The sequence below is a fragment of the Gopherus flavomarginatus genome, chromosome 7 (assembly GCF_025201925.1).
Source record: "Gopherus flavomarginatus isolate rGopFla2 chromosome 7, rGopFla2.mat.asm, whole genome shotgun sequence".
Taxonomy (NCBI): Eukaryota; Metazoa; Chordata; order Testudines; family Testudinidae; genus Gopherus; species Gopherus flavomarginatus.
In genome coordinates, this window is record NC_066623.1 from 32481469 (window position 1) to 32508446 (window position 26978).

General features: G+C 40.6%; 1 protein-coding gene across 7 annotated transcripts in view; it reads left to right on the top strand.

Annotated features, from left to right (window-relative positions):
* KCNIP1 (potassium voltage-gated channel interacting protein 1) overlaps positions 1–20709 on the top strand; it is a 561481-nt gene extending 540772 nt beyond the window's left edge. For 6 of the 7 annotated variants that reach the window (XM_050962844.1, XM_050962840.1, XM_050962841.1 and 3 more), the window contains 6 exons: positions 2327–2396; positions 4272–4342; positions 5738–5845; positions 13031–13135; positions 13348–13410; positions 19731–20709. In XM_050962844.1, coding sequence (XP_050818801.1) covers positions 2327–2396; positions 4272–4342; positions 5738–5845; positions 13031–13135; positions 13348–13410; positions 19731–19778 — 465 coding nt within the window. In that variant the 3' untranslated portion in view covers positions 19779–20709. The remainder of the gene's footprint in view (positions 1–2326; positions 2397–4271; positions 4343–5737; positions 5846–13030; positions 13136–13347; positions 13411–19730) is intronic. The other variant, XM_050962843.1, reaches the window with a different exon arrangement.
* Positions 20710–26978: the final 6269 nt, after the last annotated feature.

Consider the following 26978-nt stretch of genomic DNA (forward strand, 5'->3'; position numbering starts at 1 on the left):
TATTTTCTGCTTATGGCTTCAATCTTTTCCCTATGACTTTCAACATCACTTTAATGGGATGGCTAATTAAGCTTATGGTCTGGTAATTTTGACACAATTGGCAGAATGATGATTAGTGACTGTGTCCACATAAATGGCCACTCACTGGTCTGCCAGATCTTGTTGCAGATCTTGGTAAGTACATGTATTAGTATTTCTCCTCTGAATTTCATCAGTTCAGCTGGGATGTTGTCAATACCTGTAGCCTTTCCGTTATTGAGTGATTTCACAGATGTGTCCTCTTCTTCACACAGTATTGGAAAGTCATCCTCCTCTGTTGAATCTGAGCTGTCTAAGACACTAGGGTCTCCATTTGTCTGATGGTTGTATAGATCAGAGCAGTAGTTTGTCCACCTACGGATGATGTCCCTTTCTTCTGTAAGACTGTTCCCTTCTTTATCTTGAACTGTGTGAGTTTTGATCCATCTTTCCTTCATCAGATCTTTTACAGCCTGGAAGGCTCATTTGCTATTTTTATGATTGATACACTCTTCAATATTAGAGCATTGTTTTTCAATCTATATCTCCTTGGCCACCTTCATTCCTTTCTTGATCTTTCTGCCAATCGCACTGTATTTGTCAGCTCCCTTAGTGCTGTTCTTGTCTCTCTTAAGTTCTCTTCTAATGTCACACATTTGTAGTATTTCATTTGTGACCCATGGTTTTGTCTTCTTACGATGTTTCCCAACAATGTCCAGTGCTGCCTCATTCATTACAGCATTGAAATTGTTGGTCATTGTTTTTACGTCTTTCTCTAGAGCAAGCAGCAGGGCAAATTTTCCACCTATCATTGGGTGGAATGACTCTGCAATGTTTCGGTCTCTGAGTCTTTCTAAGTCAAACTTGGTTCTGGTGAACTTTGGCCTGAGGATTTTCCTTATCCGCAGCCAAAAATTTAGCATCATAACGTTGTGCTCACTTCCAATATCAGCACCAGGGAAGTTCCTTGTTTTAGCTCAGTTAATCCCAGAAAGAAATTGGTTTTGCACCATGATGTAGTCAATTTGGCTGCGATGTAGACCATTAGGTGTGTACCATGTTGATCGTCTGGATGCTTTTTGTGCTTCTAATGTGTTTGCAAGAACCAGACTGTTATAGCTGGCAAACTCCAAAAGTCTCAATCCCCTCTCATTGGTTACTGCATTACAGAAAGGCCACAATAATCTCGCCAATCTGCATGTGCCTCAGTATCCACTTTAGCATTCTAATCTCCTTGTACAATCAGAATATCTTTCTTGTGTACTTTACTGATGATGTCTTGGAGCTGATTGTAAAAATCTTCAGTTTGCTCATCATCATAGTCTGTTGTAGGGGCGTAGACTTGTACCACTGTCATATTAAATGGCCCTGACTTTAGATGGATGGAAATAAGCCTGCTGGACATTGGGAAGGATCCTAATACTGAATTCTTGATATCTTTATGCACAAGAAATCCTACACCATGGACATGTTTGTCTTCTCCACTGTAATAGAGTGCATGGCCTTCTTCCATTATTACTTCTCCAAAGTTCTTCCATCTGACCTCAGAGATTCCTAGGAGGTGCCCTATTTGTCTCGGTGTCCTTACATTCCATGTGACTACAGTGATGTTATCTCTTCCAGGGATCCTCTTTGTTGGGGTTACACCAGTAGTATACTTGGCGCATCTGCCCTGATAGGAGATGGATGGTGCTGTCATTATTAACCTGGGCTGTGACCAATCCGGCATGGACAGAGTTGACTTGCTCATCATATGGTGTGTCTTGGGCAAATTTCTAACCTGGCGGAATGCATCCCTCTCCAGGCAGCCTCTTATGACATGCAGGAGGAGCCGTGGGCCTATTCTGTCCCTGGACCCACAGGGGGCGTTACTATTTATAATGACTTAGTAATACTTACTATTAACCCCATACGAGGCTAACATCACTCACTTACCACTAGGGTTCCATTGAAGGTTAATGAGTTAATGTTTCTGTAGGACATCGAAGATGAAATATTACTAGGTATTAATCTTGTTCATTATCATTATGTGAAGGTCGTACATGGAAAAAGGCATGAATCAACTTCCCAGGTTGTCCTACAAAATGGGGATTGAACTGTGGAGGATTTTGTTGGTTTTCTTTTAAATTGTGAGCCAAGCTTATGGGAGCTAGAGAATTCTAGTCTTAAGTTTTTTAATTTCTTCAGATGCACAAATCATGCATACAGTATGCTGCAGGAACAGGAATGTAATTGTGTAAATGCTCTCTTTGAGTATGTAGTGCTTTGCAAATGAATCTTGACAAGGTTTTTCTTGGTTTTCCAACAGGAATGTCCTAGTGGGGTTGTTAATGAAGAGACATTCAAACAGATCTATGCACAGTTTTTCCCACATGGAGGTGAGTAGAGTGCTTTGTGACTGTCAGACTTATTGAAGCATGTCTTAAAATTCATGTCTGCCAGCTAGCAGCAAAACTATGTCATACTGTAACTTTGAATTGATTTTTTGAGTTTTACTGAGGGTTTTTAAATATAAAAATACAAATGAGTAAGAAAATAAATATAGACCCCTTAGAATACCTATTGCACAGAAATACAAGTAAGTCTGCACTAAAGATCATTACTGGGGTCACCCCCCTTTTTTTAAGATGAACATTGGTACAGTGCTTAGGGCATTTGACTGAGAGTCAGGAAACCCGGGTTTCATCCCGGCTCTGCCTCCCAGCTGCTGCATCACCTCGAACAAGTTATTTCCATTTTCTGTGCCTCTTTCCTGTTCCACACACAATCTCTCCAGTCTGTATAGAATATCAACCCTTTGGGGCACAGACTTCTCTTACAATTGTCTTTACAGCACCTAGCAGAGTGGGGTCTCTGTGATGGGTTTGGTCACAGAGACCCCCCTCTTGGGACTGTCACCTGCCATGCTTAGACTACCTCTGAGCCTGTTTTCCCTGTCAGCTTGGGACTCCAGAACCTGTCTTGTTGAGCCAGACATGAAACCTGCTGCAACACAGACCCAGGGTCTGAACCACGTCCCCAAAGCTGCAGACCTTAACTGAAAACCACTCAGCACCCAGACACCCAGCTCCTAATGGGATCCAAATCCCAAATAAATTTGTTTTACTCTGCATAAAGCTTATACAGGGTAAACTCATAAATTGCTTGCCCTCTGTAACACTGATAGAGAGATATGCACAGCTGTTTGCTCCTTCAGGTATTAATCACTTACTCTGGGTTCGATAATAAACGAAAGTGATCTTATTAAGAAAATAAAGTAGGATTTAAGTGGTTCCAAGTAATAGCAGACAGAACAAAGTAAGTTACCAAGCAAAATAAAACACAATATGCATGTGTTTCATCTTTCTTCATATTGTTATGGTTTCTGCTATTAAAAGCTGCCCTTCATCTGGCCTTAGAATCTGTTCTTGCTTTAGATGTAAAGACTTTTAAAACCATCTTTAACAATGTTTAATGTTCAGTGCAGGCTCTGTAGAAGTCCTCTGGGACTTCTCATCGAAGTATCAATAAAATATGTTCAGCTTTTCAGCCTTTATCTTATTGTTTTAAACGGAACTCAAGTGATGTGTCAAAACACTCAGTTAACAGGACAAATCCAGAGTTCAGATGGCCCTATTATTTTTCCTTTCTAACTAATCGTCTGTTCTGTTGTATGGCAGAATGGGCTTCCATTAGAGATGAGACTTGCTGCTTTAGTGAACAACTGGATTAGACAGTGAGGCTTTTAAAAAGGAGCTGTGGGTCAGTTGATTATATGGACTGCCCAGCAATCTGTGAACTAGTTGAATAGTCTTGTGTTCATAATTCCTTTCTAGCCACATCCCAGTGAAGGCTAGCACCAAAACTTGCTACCAGTATACAGCCTTATAGAGTATTGCAACTCTAGAATTCAGTGCATTTTATATGTAGAAAAAAGATGGATGTGAAGGGAACATATGGGCTGAATAATTTGTTGCCATACTTGAATTGCCCCATGGGCTTAAGTTTCCTTTCCCTCGTTATTTTCCGAGCCTTAAAATCCAGGTCATTGCCATGTTGATAAATTCTTGTTTATTTCATGGGTCTTTTCCAAATACTCTTAATGAGCCCTGAGTTGTAATTCTTCACTTCCTTATACCAGTTTTCAGAAACAATTTCCAAAGAAGCCACATTGGTTACTGGAGGAAAATGAGGCCATGAATGTTGCTAATAGTCATTAGTGAAAGTGTGTGCATAATAAGCTTCAAGATAATCTATGTCTTTGTGTTTTTCAGATGCTAGTATGTATGCCCATTATCTTTTCAATGCGTTTGACACTGCACAGACTGGATCAGTGAAGTTTGAGGTAATTAACTTGCATCATAGTTTGGTCATCTTTCTCAGACAAACTTAGTGATTTCTACATCCGCTCTTCACTCTGAACTATTAGTATTTTCAGGATAAATTGTTGGACTCTTTAGACAAAAATCAACCAGATATTTTCTGCAGGTGGCATTGCATTTTCTCTTTATCTAAGGACCTCATGTTTAATGTTATCAGCACCACAGGAAAAGTTAGTTGTCAAAGGTGGAGAAGAGAGAGAAGTGGAGAGATTTGACAGCAGAATCCGTGGGAGAGGGACGAGAGTGGGGGAGCAGGATGCAGACTGGTAGAGGTGTCAGTGACATGGATAGAACAGAAGGGCCTGTGATGCTTATGTCTTCTATAGTGGTTGAGGTTACTGATGAGCATGCAGATGTAGGTTAGAATTAGATGTATTGTCTTTTGAATTCCTTTTTTAAAAATAAGCTTATTTGTATAACTAATTGAGCAGCCATCTTCAGGCCTCTGGCTGCCGAAGGAGAAAACATCCATTCATTAACCAAAAGTTGGTCTGGTGCTCCAGCTACAAAAATCTAATTCACCTTTTTATGTGTAAAAGGATTTGTGGTACATAGGCATGAAGTAATAGATCTAAGCAGGAAGGACTAAGGAGTTTGGAACAAGGTTCATTGTGTGTCCCAGAATAAAGCCATACTCTTCTACCATATGACTAAGAATATTACTATGTTCTAGAAGGGGCAGAAATGTTTTTGTTCCATTTGTTGTGTGTGTGGTGGAAAAGGTACCACATGAGTAGAGTGGTTCTCTGTGACAACACCTGTGCAGATGTGAGGTGGACTATATAACATGAGCTATCAAGTTATTCATATGGCAAAAATTATACTAATATCTGAGTTATCCTCTAAGCATGTCCATTATGAATTAGATGTTTCTAGAGAACTAGACTCAGACCAAACTAAATGCATAGATAGGGAAGGTGTATCATTAACTATCTTTAATACTTATTAGTTTGTCCCCATTATTGAGCTTTTCCTAAAGCTCAACAAATCCTAATTCCTCCCTGAGCCCTAGCAGTGAAGTTTCTTATGGGCTGTTGCTGTAATGCCAAGACCTTTTTTGGGGGGTGTGGGGGGTCATTGCCAGCAGGCATTGATCTTAAAGCATGAGCCTGTGGTGCCTGAACTAAAAAGAAGTTTTCTGTTAGTCAAGGCTGTAGCAATCTGATCAACCTCTTTATGTGGCCCAGCGGCTACTACAGGGTCGGAGGGAGGGAGAACAGAGCCTTTATACATTTAGTGGAAGGAGGTGCCAAAGAGTTTTATGGTGACAATATTCTCCGAACAGGAAAGTAAAGATGTTTTAAGAAGTTACTTTTTTTAAAGACTTAAAATAACTTATTTCTTCTTCACTGAACCAGGGTTTTGTGATGGCACTATCAACTTTGTTGAGAGGAACAGTTCATGAAAAGCTAAGATGGACATTTAATCTTTATGACATAAATAAAGATGGATATATAAACAAGGAGGTAAGGCATTTTATGGCATTGACATCTGTTTAATTTCTAAAAGGACTGACTGGCTCATGTTGCACAGGGTAATTCATGTTTCATGCAGCTAATTAAGTGCCAGTCAGCATTGGGTTTGAGCATTTCCTTTTATTAGTATTCAAGGAAAAGTGCATTGTCACTTTGTATTGCGTAATTGTGGAGCCTATATTTTTCCTGTGTTGTGATGTGTCTTAAAAAAAATTACTTAGCAAGGAGCAAATTCTGCATTCAGAAAGGTATCTATTGATTCACAAAAGTAACTCTTGGGATAGGTATCAAATTACTGGCAGGAGAGTGACTATGCTAATGCCTGTAAGTCCCTGAACATGCCTTGATATACTCAGACAAAGCCGAGTGTTTGCCCATTTTATAAAAAGCACAGTGTCTTCTCTCCCCACAAGCTTGACCTCCGAATTATTTACTAGATCTACAACAAAATATTCTCTGGAGAATGTGCATTGAACAGTGGTGCTGAATTCTTCCATCTGATGCATGTACACTGTTTATAATGGCAGTCATATACATGTAGAATTAAAGAAAGGTGGTTTAATGGCTAAAGCATACAAGTGGGAGTCAATAGTCCAGGGTTTCATTCTTGGCTCTGCTTGAAGCTTCCTGGATAACTTTAGGCAAATCAAGGTAGATTGCAGTTTTTAAAAGGGTCTGAACGGATTTTTTTTATACCTAGAAAATATAGACAGAAATAATGTCATTTAGATGTTTATTGACCTGAATGTGTAGGCACAATCAAATGATTAGTCATATCCAGGTCACATTAATTTATACAACCTCTTGCAGGTACAAAACCAGAGAGCAGGTTGGTAATTTTTCTCTTCTTCAATTTCCTTATTTAAATATTAGGCTGAGACTGTTGTCGCAGCTGGCGATGTTACATAACGTCTTTTGCATTTTTCTTTGTGCAAGTAAGATTTTAATCTTGTTCTTGAGGTTTCTTTCTTCTGGGAAAGTATCTCTGGGGGAGCTGTGGGAAGCAGCAGGGGTGTTTGCTCTTGCCTTAATCTCCTTAACTAGTCAATTTCTGGAAGTCAGGCATTCAGGTTTGGCTGATGTCCCTGAAAGAGGTATTCGCCTGCATGCTGTTTGTGGGAGCACCTGTGGTGTCTATAGTGTATAAATAAAATAAGATACACTAAAAATAAACCCAGAGTCCATGTTACCGATTCCTCCTCCTATAGAAAGGTGACATACAGGGCCTTGACATCTGCTGTCACTCACAGAGGCGTGGCAATGCTTACTTCTCCAGAGTTTTGTGGGGCTTAATCAAATAAAACCAGATTATGCCACATTAACCCAGACTGAGTTGCACATTACTGCACCAAACTGATTTCAATAGGACAGCCCACAGAATATAGTACTACTCAATGTAAGAGTGGCAAATTCTAGCTCTTACTATCTAACAGAACACTTTGACATCCTTGGATTTCAAATCTTTGGCACTAGGGAACTGCAAAGGGGAGATACAAACCTGGCTCGTAGACTGTATCGGAGGGAAGAGGTTAGTGATGTGAGATACTCGTTGGGAGTAATCAAAGAACCCGCCAGTGACACCAGCATGTTTTCAAATAGTTCTAGCATGATACAAGTGTCATGTAATGGGATGGAGTTAGTCAGTAGTGTAGTTAAGAGTAGCGCAGTTCTTGGGAGCCCAAGTGAGAACAAACCCCCACAATCCCCGTCCTCCGTTGGCCAAGGAAACAGTGCCAGTAACAACTGTGTTGGAAAACTTGTCCAGTGTGGTGCAGGCAGACTGAGTGCATAGATTAACATTACAGTATATTTAGTCTGGGATTTTCAAAGGAGCCAATAGGCACCCAACTCCCATTGACTTTCAATGAGGACTTGAGCATTTAACTACTTTAAAGACTAATGCCATTTAGCCAGGATCCTACCCCTAAGAAGTCTTGAGAATCTGAGATTTAAAAAAAAATACTATAAGCCCCCTTTTCTCCAACCTCTCCCTTGTTATCAACCCTACCTGTGTTGCATTTACATATGGAAAAGGTCTTGTTGAAAGTTTGATCTCTCCTTTTATTAAGTTATTCAGTAAACAGGGCCATGTGATTAAAACACAGGGAGAAAAAGCAATACTTTGGTGGGTACAAGGAACATCAGCTGACAGCTCCATAGCAGAATTATCCAGTTATTAAAGTGCCAATGATAATTTCTGTGTTTTCTAATTTCTTCCTAATACTAATGACAAAAGCTAGAAAATGAACTAGTTATTCATGTCTGTTCACACCAAGGTGAGGGCCCTTGTCAAATTATTCTTTGTTTCCCCATCACCAAAATAAGACAGTTTAAATTATATCTACACATCTCTGTCAATGAAAGTTAAGCAAGCAAATAACATAATGGCTTTACTGCAGCATGGTTGGATTTATAGATACGAAGACCAAAACAAATGGGATGGGATGGCATGCGTCTACACGCTGTTTGCACAATCTCATTTTCAGAGTAGAATGATCAAACACAGAGTAGAATGATTGAGCCCAAACTAGTTGGAAGTGGTTGCATCTACTTCAAAACAAAAGTCCTCCTTCCAGCCCTTTTCTTCTTTCCAAGTGTTAGTTTGGTTTGGAAGGTTTTGTAGTCGAGTAGCAACCCAACACTCTCCTCATTTTTTGACTACTTTTGCCTTTGCACATCCATGTTATAGATAAAGAAGATTATCCTGAGCTTAATCTTGATCATTTTCTTCAAAGTAACCTGTACTTTCCCTTTAATCAAGTCTTTATTACAGAAGATTTGTCACATTTGATAGTGGTACAGAAACAAAGACAAATCCTTTGCCCAGCCCAAAAGAGCTTCATCCAAATACTTTATTCTCAGGCTTTGGGAATGTGGGCTGTAACAGAAAGATACTATGATGGGTTAGATCACAGAAACCCTCTTGGGAGCTGCCAACTGATATGCCAAGACTACTTCTGCCCCTGCCTTCCCTGCCCTGTCAGCTTAGGACTTCAGTGCCCTGCCTGGTTTGAGCCAGACTCACTAGCCTGCTGTAAACCCAGATCCAGGTCTGAACAACATCCCCTAACAGTTATAGGCTAAACTAAAAGCAACTAACAGAATTATTCTTATCTTTAACACTCAGATGCCCAACTCCCAGTGGGGTCTAAACCCAAATAAATCCGTTTTATCCTGTAAAACGCCCATACAGGGTAAACTCACAAATTGTTCACCCTCTACAACACTGATAGAGAGATATTCACAGCTGTCCGTCCCATCCCCCCATCCCGTCGCCTCCAGTATTAATACATACTCTGGGTTAATTAACAAGTAAAAAGTGATTTTATTAAATACAGAAAGTAGGATTTAAGTGATTCAAAATAGTAACAGACAGAATAAAGTGAATTACCAAGTAAAATAAACTAGAACACGCAAGTCTATGTCTAAGATACGCAATACAAATAACACCTCAATAGTTCCAGTAAGATTCCTTTTACAGACTAGTCTCCTGCTAGTCTGGGTCCAGCAATCACTCACACCCTCTGTAGGTATTGTCCTTTGTTTCAGTTTCATTCAGGTATCTTTGGAGGTGGAGAGGCTCTCTCTTTAACCAGCTGGAGATAAATTGGAGGGGTATCCCACAGGTTTAAATAGACTTTCTTTTGTAAGTGGAGACCTTCTCCTCTCTCCTGTGCAAAGTCCAGCTCCAAGATGGAGTTTTGCAGTCACATGGGCAAGCCACATGTCCATGCATGACTCAGAACTACAGGTAGCAATCATTGTTCACATGTTACCTTGAATGTCCTCAAGTAGACTTCTTATGTGGATTGGAGCATTCCAGGATCCATTGTTCCTTAAGTGCTTCTTGACTGGGCACTTAACTTTGCAGATTCCTTTCTAAAGAAGCTGACCAAATGCCTTACAATGCTTACTTAGAAATCAAGCAAGTATACAGCCAATATTCATAATTTCAAGTACAAAAATGATATATGTGTACAAATAGGATGATAGATTCAGTAGACCACAACCCTTATAGAGATATGTTACATGGCACATGTAGCATAAAACATATTCCAGTTATGTCATATTCCCATAAAGCATTATGAGATACATAGTCACAGATACAAGTATTCAAACAGAAAAGCAAAAAAACAAGGGCCTAGCTCAGATTCTACCACCGCCAGTTCTTCAGCTGCCAGTTGCAGCAAATTGCCTCATTTAAAGCTGTCCCCTCTCTGACTGCCAAAGTACTGTTTATATAAAATGCTCTAATTTAACTCTGAGCTTCCCATTGTGCCTTCAGCCACTTGGCCGCCTCATTAACCCCAGCTTCAACCTGCAGAACAGATGAGCAATTAGTTAATTCATTTGGTACCAGTCCTAAGAGAAGGCCTGTGCACCTGCCCAGTGTCCTCCTGATGGCATGTTAATCTTCCCTTCCTTATGCATGGCTCTGGCAGCTAAATGCAAGTTAATGATCATGCCACTGAAAAACTGTGGTTTAACACAGGTATCCTGCCAAAATTGCCACTGTCAGATACCAGATCTGCTGTCCAAGAGTGTATAATATTGCTGAACATGTAGTCTCTGCTCCTTTTGCCTGCTGGAAGCCCTACTTTGAAATATGTTCACCTTAATGTGTCTAAATGTTGTATAAAAGCGTATATGCAAGTAAGACCAAATCCGAGCATCCAAAAGATTTCAGGAAGGCCCATATTTGACACTAGGTTCTGAAAGTCTTCCAGTAACTAATTTCTTACTCTTTGTAGTGTCCTCACTGACAGTCTCTGCCCACCCTCCTTTTAGTGTGCTGTCGTCAAGTGTTTTGGCTGATCTGTGATCAGTTTTAGCTCTTCGCGATAGGAATTATGTCTTCGTCTATATTCTCTAACACACTGTGTTCATCTGTGGTTTAACACAAATGCTTAGCAATAATAAGTGCATTGAGACAACTGAGAAAGATAGAGTAAGACTGTAAGATTTTTGGGACAGGGCTGACTACTATTTTGTGTCTGTACAGTTCCTAGCACAATGGAGCACCATTCTTGGTTGGTCCTTAGTCACCACTGTAATAGACATGATTAATAAGTCAGGAGACCACAAGTTCTATTGTGGGGCCAATTCTGATCAGTCTCTGTGGATAATGCCAGAGTTGAATCTTCCCAATCACTGGATGAAATTGGGGAAATTATAGTGGCCTCACAGGAGCTTTTGCAGTATGATTGACAGGTGATAGCAGAGCAAGAGAGACCCATTTGTAGACTAGCATGTGTATGATGACATCTGTGTGTATACCAATAGAGGCTTGTGGTATCTGGAACTATGGTACAAATGCCGAGAGTGAGACCTAGGTCTAGGCCTGTCATAAACAGATAGCTAAGGGTTAATGTTCTTTTACCTGTAAAGGGTTAACACAGGGAACCAAACACCTGACCAGAGGACCAATCAGGAAACAAGACTTTTTCAAATCTGGGTGGAGGGAAGTTTTGGGTGTAAGTTCTTTGTTCTTTGTCTTGGTTCGGTGACCTTCTTGGCTCTGAGAGTGATTTTTCTATCTCCAGGCTTTCTAAGCTTCTGTTTCCAAGTTGTAAGTACAAGGATAGTAAGACAATAGCTTTATATTGGTTTTTTTGTATTTACATGTGTGTAGTTGCTGGAATGTGTTAAATTGTATTCTTATTGGATAAGGCTGTTTATTTATTTTTTTTGTCCATGGCTTGTTGCCGTGCTCGCTTGTGTCTCAGGCTTTCCTTGGAACTCATGGTTCCTGCTTTCTTGTGCTGAGGCGCCCTCTGGTGTTTACTGCCTGATATGCAGGTTCTCTGTTGCCTCCTGGGGTCTGCCTAGCAACAGTGCCTTTTTTTTTCTCTAGCTAATCTTTTAAATGTAAAGTAAACCAGAAAAACCACTTTATTTGCATGTGTATTGTGCTGGGTACTTGACTTTTAATCGGAGTGCTATTGTCTAACAAAAGACCCTTTGTCAATCCTTAATGGTTCCTTGCTTAATATGCAAGCCAAAAACTGCAAGAGAGAGCAGAAAAAAAATTCTCTCTGGCTCTGTTTAAAACCACCCTTTCTCTCTGCATGAAAGCCCTAGCAGAGAAAAAGAAAATAATATTCCTACTGGCTTCTGGATTCTTGTCTATCCCACCTCTGCCACCATGTCAAGTATAATTCCCAAATCTGGACCTTAGTGTCCAAAATATGGGTACTAGCATGAATTCCCCTAAGCTTAATTACCATCTTAGATCTGATAGTGCTGCCACCAGCCAGGAATTATACAGTGCCTAGCTCACTGTGGTCTCCCCAAAACCTTCCCTGGGGGACCCCCAGACTCAGATGCCTTGAGTCTTACAACAAAGGGAAATAACCCCCACCCCTTGTTTCCTTGTTACTTCCTCCCAGGCTCCCCTCCCTGGACGACCCTAGCAGATTCCCTGCTTCAAGTCCTTGAAACACAAGTACCGAGAGATCAAATCTCTCTCTCCCCTCACCCAAAGGATATGCAAAGTCAGGCTTAGTAAATCTAACACAAAGAGATTTTTCCCCCTGACTTCTTCCTCCCACCAATCCCCTGGTGAGCTACAGACTCAATTCCCTGGAGTCCCCACTAAAGAAAAACTCCAACAGGTCTTAAAAAGAAAGCTTTATATAAAAAAGAAAGAAAAAGATATTAAAAAAAGTCTCTGTATTAAGGTGACAATATACAGGGTCAATTGCTTAAAGGAAAAAAATAAATAAACAGCCTTATCCAAAAAGAATACAATTTAACACATTCCAGCAACTACACACATGTAAATACAAAAAAACCAATATAAAGCTATTGTCTTACTATCCTTGTACTTACAACTTGGAAACAGAAGCTTAGAAAGCCTGGAGATAGAAAAATCACTCTCAGAGCCAAGAGGGTCACCGAACCAAGACAAAGAACAAAGAACTTACACCCAAAACTTCCCTCCACCCAGATTTGAAAATGTCTTGTTTCCTGATTGGTCCTCTGGTCAGGTGTTTGGTTCCCTGTGTTAACCCTTTACAGGTAAAAGAACATTAACCCTTAGCTATCTGTTTATGACAAGGCCTTCCTTAACATTAGGAAGAGAGCGAAGAACTGGGCCTTATTCAGTAAAAGAAAATAATGTATGGCTTGTTTGTATTAATTTCCCTGTTGTATGTTTGCATGTCACTACTCCAGGAAATGATGGATATAGTAAAGGCAATTTATGATATGATGGGCAAGTACACATATCCTGTTCTCAAGCAAGATGCTCCAAGACTGCACGTAGAAGTTTTCTTCCAGGTACTTAGTTGATTTCTAATGCATTTCTCTTGACACTTAGCTACCAGCAAAACCTGAGCAATGACACTCAGTCATTCCGAATTTCAGTGGTAGCCTCTGTCTAAGTTTGGAAGATACTGTAGTTTTATCCAAGTTACAAAACGACATGCTACATATGCAAAAATATATCAGAGTTATGAGAACTAAACATATTTCTTTGTTTTGTTTTGCAGAAAATGGATAAAAACAAAGATGGTGTTGTAACTCTAGATGAGTTTATTGAATCATGTCAGGAGGTAAGGACATTCTTATTGCTGCCATGAAAGCAGAGAAGATGGTCTCATGCTACAATGTTCATATCTGCTCTGGATTTCAATCCACTCCAAGTCTCTGGGTGCTCAGGATCCCAGGTTTCATTCTATTAGATGTTCAAGCCAGCTGCAAAATTCAGCTCTGGGTTCTGATCTGTGAATCTCCCTAAAGATCAGAGTGCTTGCTACCTACATGGATTTGGTGCAAACTGGTCACTGAATACAGTCTGTTCATTTCCAGTGCTGATGGCCAGTGCTTTTATTTTCCCAAGTGAATTCCTGATTCGCTGTTACTGTACACAATTCTTAGGGAAGCTCCCAGAGCCTTTAACTTACGTAGAGAGACACTGTCAGCCTCTCAAATACAGAAAAATACGCAAATTTTTTTTTTTTCTGGATAACATTAACAGGGACTACCACAATGTCTGAGCTGTCCAAAATCATAAAATCTGCCTAGGAACCTTTCAGTTACAACACTGACTCATAAAACTCATTGATGTTTAAGGTCAAATGTTAAAAACAAGTGCTGTAATCAAAATGATGATTTTTCCAAAATGAACATCTTTGGCAAATTCCATAAATTAAACTGGCTGTGGTAATTATTTACTGTTATTTTTAGCACCTACACAAAGACCAGCATCTGTATGAACATGTAATTAGCCCAACGTCTGTTTTCTTGGACTCCAATTAACTGTCTGACTGTTTGGTCAGGGATGTTTCCAGTACTTAAGCAGTGCAAAAAAAGCTTTTGCCTTTTATAGAGTTTAAAACAGCACTAATTATCATTTACCAACCATCAAGCTTTCCCTAGAAACTAATTCTTGTTCTCTAATCAAAACGTTTCAGTTTGTTTCAGGTATTTTTTGTGGGGGGTGGGGTAAGGAGGGGAAAGGGAGTTTTCAACCAAAGCAGTTGAGCAGTTTTGGTCACCCAAATCTGCATTTTTTTGGTGAAAAAAGTTTCCCATGAAAAATTTCATCCAGCTCTGCTCAGGAGTGTGCAACTCATCCCTCATTATTAGATGACTAATGCAATGTCTTGTCAGTTTGGTTGCTTTATTCTTGACATCTTCGGTTTCTTTGCTTGGGTTTTGGTCCCTTCCTTAATTTTTTTTTATCTGTTGTTTTGTTTCCCATTTTTGGTACCAGTGGAATATTAATTTTTTTTACTGGTTATGTTGTCTTGTCTTGTGGTTAGTAGGTTTGCCTTGAGGCTGAATGTGTATAATCATGATATAAGACATTTAAACTGTTTCACTTTCCTCTGAGATATTTTTTAAATGCTCTGAATCTGAACTGTGGTTTCTGTTCAGTGCTTGAATACCTTGCTGTCAGAATGCGTCCCATGCCATGTACTGCACTGCACCATCCCCTACTACATTGAGTCACATCAGTAGCTGGAGTTTACTCCTATGCTCATTTTGGGCTGGTGCAGAAGTATAAATGTGTGTGGTAGGGAAAGAGTGGGATTATGTTGGCGTCTAATCTGCTACCTGTGGAAGACTGGGTTTGAGATAGCTCTTTGTTTCATCCAGTCAGTGTTTGGGATTGTTGGAGGCTTCCATAAAATTGATCTGCAGCTGATGGGAAATGGATCCAGCAGAGACAATCCAAAAATGGGGTGGCAAAAAACTGGATTGTATTAGACCTCAAACAGTTCCTCTGGTGACTGTGGGGGGAAATCTAAATGAACCTGTGAGCATGCGATGACAACAAGAGATTCTTTGAGTACATCAGAAGCAGGAAGCCTGTGGTAAAAATCTAAGGGTCCCCTGGATTGCAAAGAGTTAAAGAGAGCAATTAGGGACATTGCTGAGAAAAAACATTAATGGGAACCTAAATGATTTCTCTGCATCAGTTTTCAACACCCAGAATGACGGTGAGAGTCCTGCACTGGACCTGATCTTTCCTGGTAACAAAGATGAGGTACACTCAGAGATAGAGGTGACAGCTGAATTTGTGCTGGAGTAAATTGTTAATTGATTTAAAATATGGTAAGCTGCCAGGCCCAGATGGTAGACACCCAAGAGTTCTGAAGGAGTTGAAGTATGAAGCACCTGAGCTGCTAACAAAAAAATATAATCGCTCATTAATAATAGCTACTGTTTCTGAGTATTGGGAGGTAGCAAATGTTTTTGCATATTTAAAAAAAGGTTCATGGGATGATCTGGGGAATTATAGACTTGTAAATTATACATCTGTATTGGGCATACTGGCTGAATCAAACATTGCAAATAGAGTAACAACACATTTGATAGTTCATGATTGGATATGGTCTAACCAGCGTGGATTCAGCACAGGAAAATAATGTTTCAGTAATTTCTTAGAATTCTTTGAATGTGTCATTAACATGGATGCAGAAAGGACAACCAGATAACATAATTTATTTAGACTTCAAAAAGCCTTTGAAAAGGTGTAAGAGGTGAAATATTTTCTTGGATTAAAAACTGAGTAGGAGTCAGAAAGCAAGGACTAGAATTAAATGGTCAGTTTTTATCATGACAAAACGGTTAACAGCAGGGTGCCTCAAGATTCGTACTAGGGCCCATGTAGCTTAGTATTTATTAATTAACTGGGGAGGGGGCTTGAGTACTGAGGTAGCAAAATTTGCAGATGATACAAATTTATTAGGGTTAATCAGGACCAGAGAAGACTATGAAGAATTTTAGAGACCTAAACAGGCTAGTCAGTGGACAGCATGATGGTAGATGAAATTTAATGCTGACAAATGCAAAATAAGGCACATTGGAAGGGGAAAAAATAAACTACTCTTGTAGTTAATTTATTATAAGGTGTAACAACTCAGGAAAGGGACCTGGGCTCAGTGAAGAAAGTTCAATTAAATCCTGTGTTCAGTGTCAGCTGTGGTCAAAATCCCAAAATGATGTTAGGATGCATAATGAATGGGCTAGAGAATAATACCAAAATGGATGCCTTTTATATAAACCAATGTGCAGCGTCCCCTGGAATCCTGTGTGCTGTACGGGTCACCCCATCTCAAAAAGGACACTTCAGAATTGCAGAAGGTTCAGAAAAGAGCATCAAGAATGGTCATAAGCCTGGAAAAACTCTCCATGCGAGAGATTGAAAGGATTGGGGTTGCTTACCTTAAAAAGGAGACAAATAAGAGAGGGCACAATAAAGGTGTATAAAATGATGACTAGTCTAGAGAAGATAGATTGGGAGCTTCTGTTGTCCCTGACTCATCAGACATGAGCAAGGAACATTAAAATAAATTAAAAGGTGGAAATTCAAAACCAATAAAAGGAAATACATTTTCACATGATTTGTAATTAAACTGTGGAATTCAGTGCCACAGGAAGTCATTAACACCAGGAATTTAATAAGATTCAAAAGGGGATTAGATATTTATATGGCTATCAAGAATATTCAGAGTTAAAATCAGTGTTAATAGAAATTTTGGCAGGGCTATGAAGCATTGTTCTTCAAGCTTTAAACCCATCTCTAACTATTAGAGGTCACGTATGTGGGGGGAGAGATTATCCCAGATTATATGCCTGCTTGTGGGGTTCTTACGCCTTCCTATGAATCATATGGGTCTATCCACTGTTGGAGACTGGATGGACTAGATCCTGAACTAGGTGGACCTTAGGCCTGATCCAGTCTGGCAATGTTTATGTTCCTATGATAGGCTCTGTTTTGGGGAATTAGAGCAGCAGTTGCCCTAAAAACAGGGGCCCTGATTCTCCACTGAATTGTACCTTGTGTAGCCATTTATACCTGTGCAAAGTGAGGGCAAATCACTACCAAACCAGACTGCACAGATGTAAACGATGGATAAAAATTGGGACAAGAATGTTTGGCATCTGCTGGACCTTTAGATATTGGGTTTTGAAGACTATCACCCCTTGCACACTTGATTTTGAAATGCTGTAAATGGAAAAGTGATAAGCGATCATCCTCTGGTTGGGTAACACTGAGTGACTGCTCTCTCTGGCTGTGCTGAGTCCAGTGAAGATGCATACATGGATGTTTGCTGGTGAGAAATCAGATGGGAGAAACAAAGTTAGCCTTTACATGGGACTAAAGCAGGGGTGGCCAACCTGAGCCTGAGAAGGAGCCAGAATTTACCAATGAACATTGCCAAAAAACACAGTAATACGTCAGCAGCCCTCCATTAGCTCCCGCCCTCCAGCCCCCAGCACCTCCTGCCTGCTGCAATCAGCTGTTTTGCATGTGCAGGAGGCTCTGTGGGGGAGGGGGAGGAGTGAGGGCATGGCAGGCTCGGGGGAAAGGGCAGGGGCCTTGGGGGAAGGGGTGGAGTGGGGGCAGGGTCTGGGGGCAGAGCAGGGGATTGAGCAGTGAGCACCCCCCAGCACATTGGAAAGTTAGCATCTGTAGCTCCAGCCCCAGAGTCAGCACCTATGCAAGGACCTGTATATTAACTTCTGAAGAGCCGCTCTGGAGCCACAGGTTGGCCATACCTGGACTACTGGAACTGCTTGGACCAGATTCAATAGGAATTCTATTCTGCGGATGCAAAGGGTCGTGCTACAGAGACCATGTGGAATTTTTATTGAGTCTGTCCCGTGTTCATTAACAGTGGGTGATTTCTCTAGGTTTTATATTGCAATATCTGTATAGGCATGAATGATTCCATGAGTGTTTGTGACTGTGCCCATTGCAGCAATTGCCCAGTCTCAGGCATCATATCATTCAAAGAGGAAAGATGTTTTTGTGGGCAAATCGCTGAACTAGGATTTGGGAGATCTGCACTCAGTTCCCACCTCAGCCACAGATTTCCTTTGTGACTGTGGGCAAGTCATTTAATTGGAGTGTGTCTGTTCCCCATCTGTAAAATGAGGAAGGTATTTCCTTCCAACCATCCTGTGTGGATGTTGCCTGTTTAGATTTTAGGCTCTTTGAGGCAGGGACTGTCTTCTACTTTGTGTCTGTACAGCACCTCTCACATTGAGACCCCAATCTTGGTGTGTCTAGGCGTTACACAGTGATAACATCAGTCATTCAAATTGCATAGTGTTATAACTGTTTTTAATTTAACAGTAAAATATGGTTTTCTTTTTTCAAAATATACAGCCTCTCTTTTGTAAATCTGACCTAATCTGAAAGAAGAACAAATGAAGAACATGCCTTCTAAAGGCAGCAGAGAGAAAACTAGACTCTTTGCTTTATCATGGCAATTCAGTTGAAGACTAAATATATGTCACATTACCATTGACTAGTAAAACCCGCTTCCCTTGTCTAAACATTGATAATCTGATAGTATGATAGTATTTGACTTAACTGTGGTAGAGTGCAGGGGCTATTCCTTGGTCCACGGAGAACAAGGTGTCAACCTCTGTTCAGCCTGCCCCCTTCCCCTGCCATTCAAGGAAAGGACTTGGTGATGAGGTAGCAGAGAAAGGAGTCTGTTTGAGAAGCAAAAATTCCTCTGTTGCAGAAGAGGGGAAAGAGGGAAGGGACTGAGTCTGCTCTACTACCTCCTCACAGACCTTTCCGTGGTCATTGATAATAGCCTTCTTAAATGGCTGCCACTAAGGCTAAGATCACTGATATCTTGCACTGCAACTCAGCTAGTTCACAGTGCATCATAGATCAGACCAAAGTCACAGATTTAAAGAGACAGGTGGGTGGAAATAAAAAGCTCTATAAATTGACTCAGCTTTGGGTACATCAAACGTCAATCTCCATAGTAAATTTGCCTGATGAGAAATGTTTTAAATCAGGTTTGCCCCATGTATAACCCTAATTTTGTCATTTGGATTCAGGAGGTGGAAATCAATGGCGCTTGAGATTTCATGTATTTCAGTCAGGAAGTGGCTGCATTTTAGTGGTGAATCAAGTAATCCCTGGGTACAGTTTGCACATCAGTTTAAGGCCTATGACTTCAATTGGACAGTTCAGGTGTGTAAAGTTAAGCACATGTGTAAGTGTTCAAAGTCAATGGGGCTCCATGCAGGCTGCAAAGTCTGCCCACATGATGCTAAGAACAGGCCCCACTTCAGTAAAGAACTGAAGCGTATGCTTCAGGCTCTCATTATTCAGCAAAGAATTTAAACCTGTGTTTAACTTCAAGCATATGCATAAGTCCTACAGACACCCACTGTATGCTGCCTGATGTGCCCAAGTACTGTGCTGAATCAGGGCCTAAGCTTGTAAGCATTTCAGGATCACCTAGGATGAGTGGTGCTACAAAAATATAGCCACCACATCTTGCAGCAATGAATATTTGGTACTGGCTGTGCTGCAAAGTGCCATAGAAAGCTTTAAGAATACAGCTTTTCCGTACCACTCGTAAGCGTATGTTTTTCTCATTGCTTCCAGGATGACAATATTATGAGATCCTTACAGCTCTTTGAGAATGTGATGTAACAGCATCTGGAATGCAGCATAGGAACCAGAGACTTTGTATGTAATGAAAACCTTCTTTCTGGACGAAGGCTTTTTACAACTCAGCTATGTTGCGTGAACAAGGATTGTGTAAGGCATCTCCAACCGAGCTTCGTTTCCAAATGCAACAAACTCCCATCTCTCCTCCCCAAGAGACACTAACTGGAAGTTATTTCATTTTGGAAGCATGCTAATATTTTAATAAAACCTGATGAGTAAGACCTGCTGCTTGAAGTTTAATGAATAATATACAACATTCTGTTTGCTAGTCACAAATTCTGCTGCTTTTAATCTAGCAAATTTGATTACATCTGGTAGCACCATGTCAATAGCTTGCTAAGCCATCTATTGTGAGTGGAAGCTCAGTCCATTCCATCATAGAAAAATGTGTTGTATAAATGTCCTCTTTATTTTGTTTTGGCAGAAACCTAATGTAGCGAGTCATCTATGTTTAGATTTTGAAAACTAACACCAGATTTATTTACTATGTTAAATGGAGGGTCCAGTTCTTTTAAAAACCATATATCCCACTTTACTCAACATTCCTGATTTTTCTCTCACATACACTGGTGTTACTCCATTGAATGTCATGGAGTTGCTTCTAATATACACCAGCCAGAGGAGCATCAAGCCAATATACATTAGAAGAGCAGAATACACTTTTCCATATACAATTTCTACACTATAGAATGAATCCCATTGAGTAACATTGAGTTCCTGTAGGATAAGATGGTTTTAATGGGCTGGAACTGTGGGGGGCATGCTTTTACCATTAAATGCCCACCAGTGTTCCTAGCTACAAAGTGGACCTCTAGCATACAGTATGCATCTCCCACCAGAACAGCTTCAATGGACCATGGTCCTTTCTGTATGGTTTGAAACACCCTTAATAAATACATCATTTGTAGTTTTACATTGTTTTAAAGCAAGGTATTTCCCAATGTTTGGATTTATTTGAACTTTTACATTTTTCTTCTGAGACCCTTCTTGGCTGCGAAAGTAAGGGAATATGTTTGGCCAAATGCAGACAGGCAAATTAGATCTTAGTACTCAGCAGTTCAGAATAAGGCCCAGATCAAGTAACTGTCTCCGCACAGGTTCACAGAGGGCACCAGAAAGGCTGATTGCACTTGTACAGCAGAAAGCAGTTGTGACAGGCAGGCAGCTAACGGCAAAGGAACCAAGAAGGAAAAAGAGAACAACTTAACATAGTCCAGAATTGCCATAGGCCTCCTATATAGGAAACACCTATATTTTTATTATATCAGAGACTATATTACAAATATGCTGCCAGCACTGAAAATATATTTTAAATATTAGGTAAGTAGAAACTTTTTATAATATGCAAAATATATGGTATCAATTGTTTCTATAGCCCTATATTTTATAAAGCCTATTGATCCACAGACATATTGCTGATGTAGACATAGATCTGATTGATACCTGTGCGATGCTGTGCTTGCACCACCGTTGAGGACACCCCTGTAACATGTCCTGGCATACGCTTACACAAGTGCTGGGCTTGATTTATGTGAGTAGCCCCATTGAAATCAGCAGTGCTTGTCAAGTGAGGAAAGTTTTAGTGCAGGCAGGACTGGAGGCTTGCTCAGCTTTTCTGGTTACCTTACACCAAACACCACCAATGAGTTTGTTCCTACAAAAGATGTAGGACATGGCAACTCCCACCTGTGTGCTGTGCCTTGCAACGGGGGTGAGATGCTGTGAGGGTAGCACAGTCCAGTTGTACTATGTCTCCTCCATCTAGCTATTATCTTGATAAGTACGTAGTAAATCAAAGGTGGAATAAATCAGAAATTGTATCTTATTGCCTCTTCATTTTTCTTGCAATCCTAGTTTAGGTACAGAAGTTTAGATTTAATGCAAGGACAATTTATTTACACAAAGTGCAACTACAAATTCTCAGTCTGAATTAGTAATTTCATTTTAAGAGAAAACAGCCAAATAAAAAAGGAAAAAAGTGACTTAGAGTGACAGACAGTGTCTATTTTCTGTAACATGCTGTATCAACTCTGCTCACAAAATGGCAGATGCAGCCTGTGGACTCCTACAAATTTAAAGTTGCAGTACACAAATAAGATTACTAGAGAGACAAGATAGGTGAGTAATGTCTTCTTTTGAACCATCTTCTGTTGGTGAGATAGACAAGTTTACACAGATCTCTCCTTCATTTCAGCCTCACCCATCGTGTCTCTAATATTCTGGGACCAATGCGGCTACAAGACTACATACAAAAATAAGATTATTTATTAAAATTGTCAGTTACATACATCCGGAGTGTGTGTGTTTGTGGGAGGAGCGGGAGGTGTCACAAGGGCCCATAGACTGGGAAAAAACACTAAATCAAGCCAGTTCATGGGGGGGGGTGCATTTTAGGCAATGTCTTATCATAATCTTAGACCAATAGCTTTGATAACCACCCACTGTTTTCAGACTACTGTAAGCACAGTACCTGAGGCCACACCACAATACCTAAAGACAATTAATTTCTTGGGTAACGCCATTGAGTTAAGAAGAATTACATCAGTGATGAGTTTGGCCCTTGATGTTTTTGTTGGTATAAACTTTCAGAACTGCTATAATAATGATGCAAGTTATCTTCTTGTTAGCTGGAGACAAAACTATAGTGTGTTGATTTGTTAATCCGTGTACAGAGTCACTGCTGTACTAGAGTGTACTATTGTCCAGACTGTTCTAATGTTTATAAGTACCTTCTGCTGAGTTTGGCCTCGATTCAGCAACACACACAACTTTAAGCACCTAAGCGTGTGAGAGGTCCTGTTGACTTCCACTGGGATCATTCATGATTGCATGTTGCTGAATTGGATTCTGAGTTAATGGCAATGATGCTTTAGCTTCTCTTTTTGGGAGCCAAATGCCCTGGGTTCTGCTACTGCCATTAACCATGGATTCTGTTTGTGTAGGGTGGCCACAGAACATTATGGCCCTAATTTTGCTCCCACTGAAGTCAATGGTAAAATTTGATTTTAGTGGTGCAGGATTGGGCCCTATGACAGCATGATAATGTTTCCACCCTGGGTGATACTTCAGTTCCAATTACTGTTACTGATACCTAAAATAGCAGGATTAGCTCATCTGGCAGCTGTATCTTCACATATACTGTAGAAAGTATCTGAAGCCATTCCCTCTTATTGAACAGTTCTAGTTGTAAATTCAAATGGTGACAGAGTAACTTTCTTTAAGAAATCATGTATTGTCCATTGTATCTTGTATCTCATCCCACAATTTATCTGGCAATGTCTCATCGATCGGCTGGTATGCATCGATGCACAGTAAGCCTTCTCTTTATGAACTGCGTGCAAAGCATGCGTGGGTGAAAAAGAGCCAGTAACTGTGAGAGAATTTTATTCTGCTTGGAAAAGTCTTTTGGTTTTAAATTCTCTATGAATGTTAGTTTGTAAACTTGCAAACCCTCTCATGATTCATAAATGGGGTTTGCAATATGTATGGCAAATACTTACTACTACAGCTTATTGAATAAAACATATTGTGATAGTCTGATCTCATCCCATCATGAAACCTACTACCTGTATTTGGAAGGCAGTTACTGTGCTGGCTTCTAAGTTGCAATTAAAATATCCATCCGTGCTATCAGCTGTAAACATTTTCTCAAAATTGTGAATGTTTAAATAATGGCCAGATGATTTGTCTGACTTAATTCATTAGTTAATCTACATAACCGTGCCAGCAGTTTTAAAGCACATCAACATGCATATTAGGCAACAAATCTATTGAAAATAAGAATGTCAATAATGATGCAACAAATGTAATGTGTCTGCTACTTTTGATGTTAGTTTTCCTGTTACTTTGAAAGCATTGCAATGTTGTGAGTAATCATGAATAATGTGACCCATGATGATACTGATATCATAAGAGAAAATGGAAATGTTCAAATGCTTTAAGCAGAATATTGGTATCCCTGGATTGTGACACATGCTAAACAACAAACCACCATTGTGTCAGCCTAAGAACTCTGTTTGATGCGCGTGCAGCAGTGTAACTTTTTTCTTCATCATGGAAGTCCCATGATTGACTTAAGGAAGTATGGGCAAATTGTGCTAACTGAAGCCATTTTACTGGAGCAGCAATGCATCGCTTCACAAATGCTATTATCCAATGGCAATTTGTATAACATTTTGTTGAACAGTTTTAAAGAGTTTGAGTTTAATAATAAAAATAAAAGATGGACAGGAGGGTGTCTTTTTGTAGCCCGGGGGTGCTCAGGTCTTGAAGAGACACTGTCAGGTTAAAAATCCTGGACCAGATTTTAAAAAAAAACAGGCCCCTGTTCCAAACACACATACCTGTGTATGTGCCAGTTGGTATTGCTGAACTGGCACTGTGAGCATAACATTTACCTGCACATGGGTTATGTCTAACTTAGGGTTACATCAATGTATGGGTCCAAGGGCATACAGCTAACTCTGAAATTCTTCTCTCCAAACATAGATACAAATCAATGCCTTTACCTGTATCACTCATAATGCCTTGGATTAGTAAAACTGCGTCTTATTTCTTGTGACTATTTTGGCTGTTTTCATTGCAATAATGTCAAGAAAATATCTAAGCAAGCTATTTCTTGGGCTAAAAAGGCCTATCCATGTCCATTTAGCCACAGTCTGGTGACAATAGCTATTCTGACACTTAGATAAATGCAGACAACATTTTGCATTATACATATTTGCTAAGCTACATATTGTAGGGCCTAAAATATAGACAGACATGCAAAGGAGAAAGGGTTCTTGTGCATACATGCTGAAATGTGACAGTTAGCTGTGTGAAGTATGCTATTGGTCTGATTACACTTCCTAATGGATCGGTGTCTGCACTTCCTTGGTTGGTACTCTCTTTTGGCCAGTTCTTAGCAGACTAGGCAGGCATTGGGTGGACATGAAGAATGAAGCACGCTCTCATCTGCAATAGGCGGGGTGAGGTACGTTGGCCAGTCACTGTGGAGAAATTTGCACTTGTGGTGCCTGACTTCTACCTGTCCTTGGGTTTAAAAGGGCTTGGGGCTAATCCAGCCCTTTTCATTAGCACTGAAGTCACTTTTACCAGGAGGCTGCCTGTAGGAATGGCAAGGCACAATGGAGTTTGCACCATCTAGTCACATGCCCATGCTGTTTTCCTAATTTTGTTCCTCAGCTCCTCCCACTCAGACCCGAAGATCAGGCTCATTCTGCTGTTTAGCTGCCCCTCTCTGCATCCAAACTAACACCACATGTTTACATACACCTCTGCAAAGCATGTTTTGAGGCAATTCTATATGAAACTGGTGCTGCTGCAAAAGGAGCAATAGCTTGAAGCTGAGGCAGATTCAGTCACAGCAGCAGATGTGAGCAGTTAGCCTTGGAATAAACAGCGACTCTGCTTAAGTGTGAGACTGTTTGGCAGTCCGTTTTCATATAGTGCAGTTGCACTGAAGTCAAAGTGTGTGTGGGGGGGTGGAGAGGTTGTATAACAGGAGCAGGCCCAGCAGGGTTTCTGTACACACAATTCCACTTCAAGAAGCAAACAAAAATCATCACCTGCCCTTGTCCTGAACTGTATGTGTAAATCACAGAGTAGTCTACAATACATTCATTCCTATTGAGTCTGGCAAGGAAAGAGAGAATTAGGCACACAGAGAGAAAAAGAGCAATTGCATCTATATAGACAATCAAATCAAACACGTTAGTCTGTCTGCAGCAGCTGCGGGAAAAGCATTGTGTTGTAAGACCATGAAGGAGCCAGACAGTCCTTGCCAGATGCGTGCAGTCTGCAAATATGTGGCCTACTTCTTCTAACTGGCCACAACAGCAAAGGAGGAATTACTAAAGCTCCACTTACTGTCATTAGCAGCACAGCTGATCGCCCCAAATCAGCAGTGATGGGATTTACCCAAAGGTGGCTGGATTGCTGGATGTGTCAGGAGATAGACCAGGATGCTGTTGGAAGCTTGTTCTTGACACCCACTACACCACCTAGAGGCAAGACTGAGGTTCTGTCTGGGCACTGTCCAAGGAGCGTACCTTCGTGCAAATATGGTGGCTCGGTAGATTAGGCACTACTACAATGGGGAACTTGAGCTGGGCAGTGAGCTAGTAGGTACAGAGTCTGAGCTCCTAGATCAAATTCTGCCACTGATGCTGTCATAGTATCTTTCCCCAATCTGAACCTTAGAGTCCAAAAGTTGGGGTACCAGCATGAATTCCTCTAAGCTTAATTACCTGCTTAGATCTGATAAGCTGCCACCAATCAGGAATTCCAGTGCCTGATACACTCTGGTCCCCCCAAAACCTTCCCTGGGGACCCCCAAGACCCAGACCCCCTGGATCTTAACACAAGGAAAGTAAACCCCTTTCCTCACAGTTGCCTCTCCCAGACCTCCCCTCCCTGGGTTATCCTGGAAGATTACCGTGATTCAAACTCCACGAATCTTAAAGGGATTCCACCTTCTCCACTCCCTTCCCCTTCCCTGTTAAGTACAGACTCAATTCCCTTGAGCCTCAACAAGGGGAAAAAATTAAACAGGTCTTAAAAACAAAACTTTTAATTAAAAAAAGGAAGAAAAAGGTAAAAGTTATCTCTGCAATTTAGATAGTAAAAGTTACAGGGTCTGTCAGCTTATAGAAACTGGAGAAAAAGCCTCCTCCAGCAGAAATACAATTTAAAATACTTCCAGCCAAATACACATTTGCAAATACAGAAAACAATCAAAAGACTATAACCGCATTTCTTACTAGATACTCACTATTCTGAATATATAAGAGACTGTAGCAGGGAGATTGGCAAGAAACCTGGTTGTACGTCTAGTCCCTTCCAGGACCCAGAGAGAACAAAGCCAAACCCAAAACACACAAAGAAAGGCTTCCCTCCACCGAGATTTGAAAGTATCTTGTCTCCTGATTGGTCCTCTGGTCAGGTGTTTGGTTCCCTGTTTGTTAACCCTTTACAGGTAAAAGAGACATTAACCCTTAACTATCTGTTTATGACAGATGCGCTCTGGTAGAAATCCTTGAGCCAAAGCTCAGACAACCTATGTGCAGGGCTGTTTAATCATTGCACTAAGGGTTTATATGGGGCGTCACTGGTGTGGTTTCACTCTCTGGGACCTGGGGCAATTTACTTTACCTTTCTGTACCTCTGACTGCCCTGCTGTGA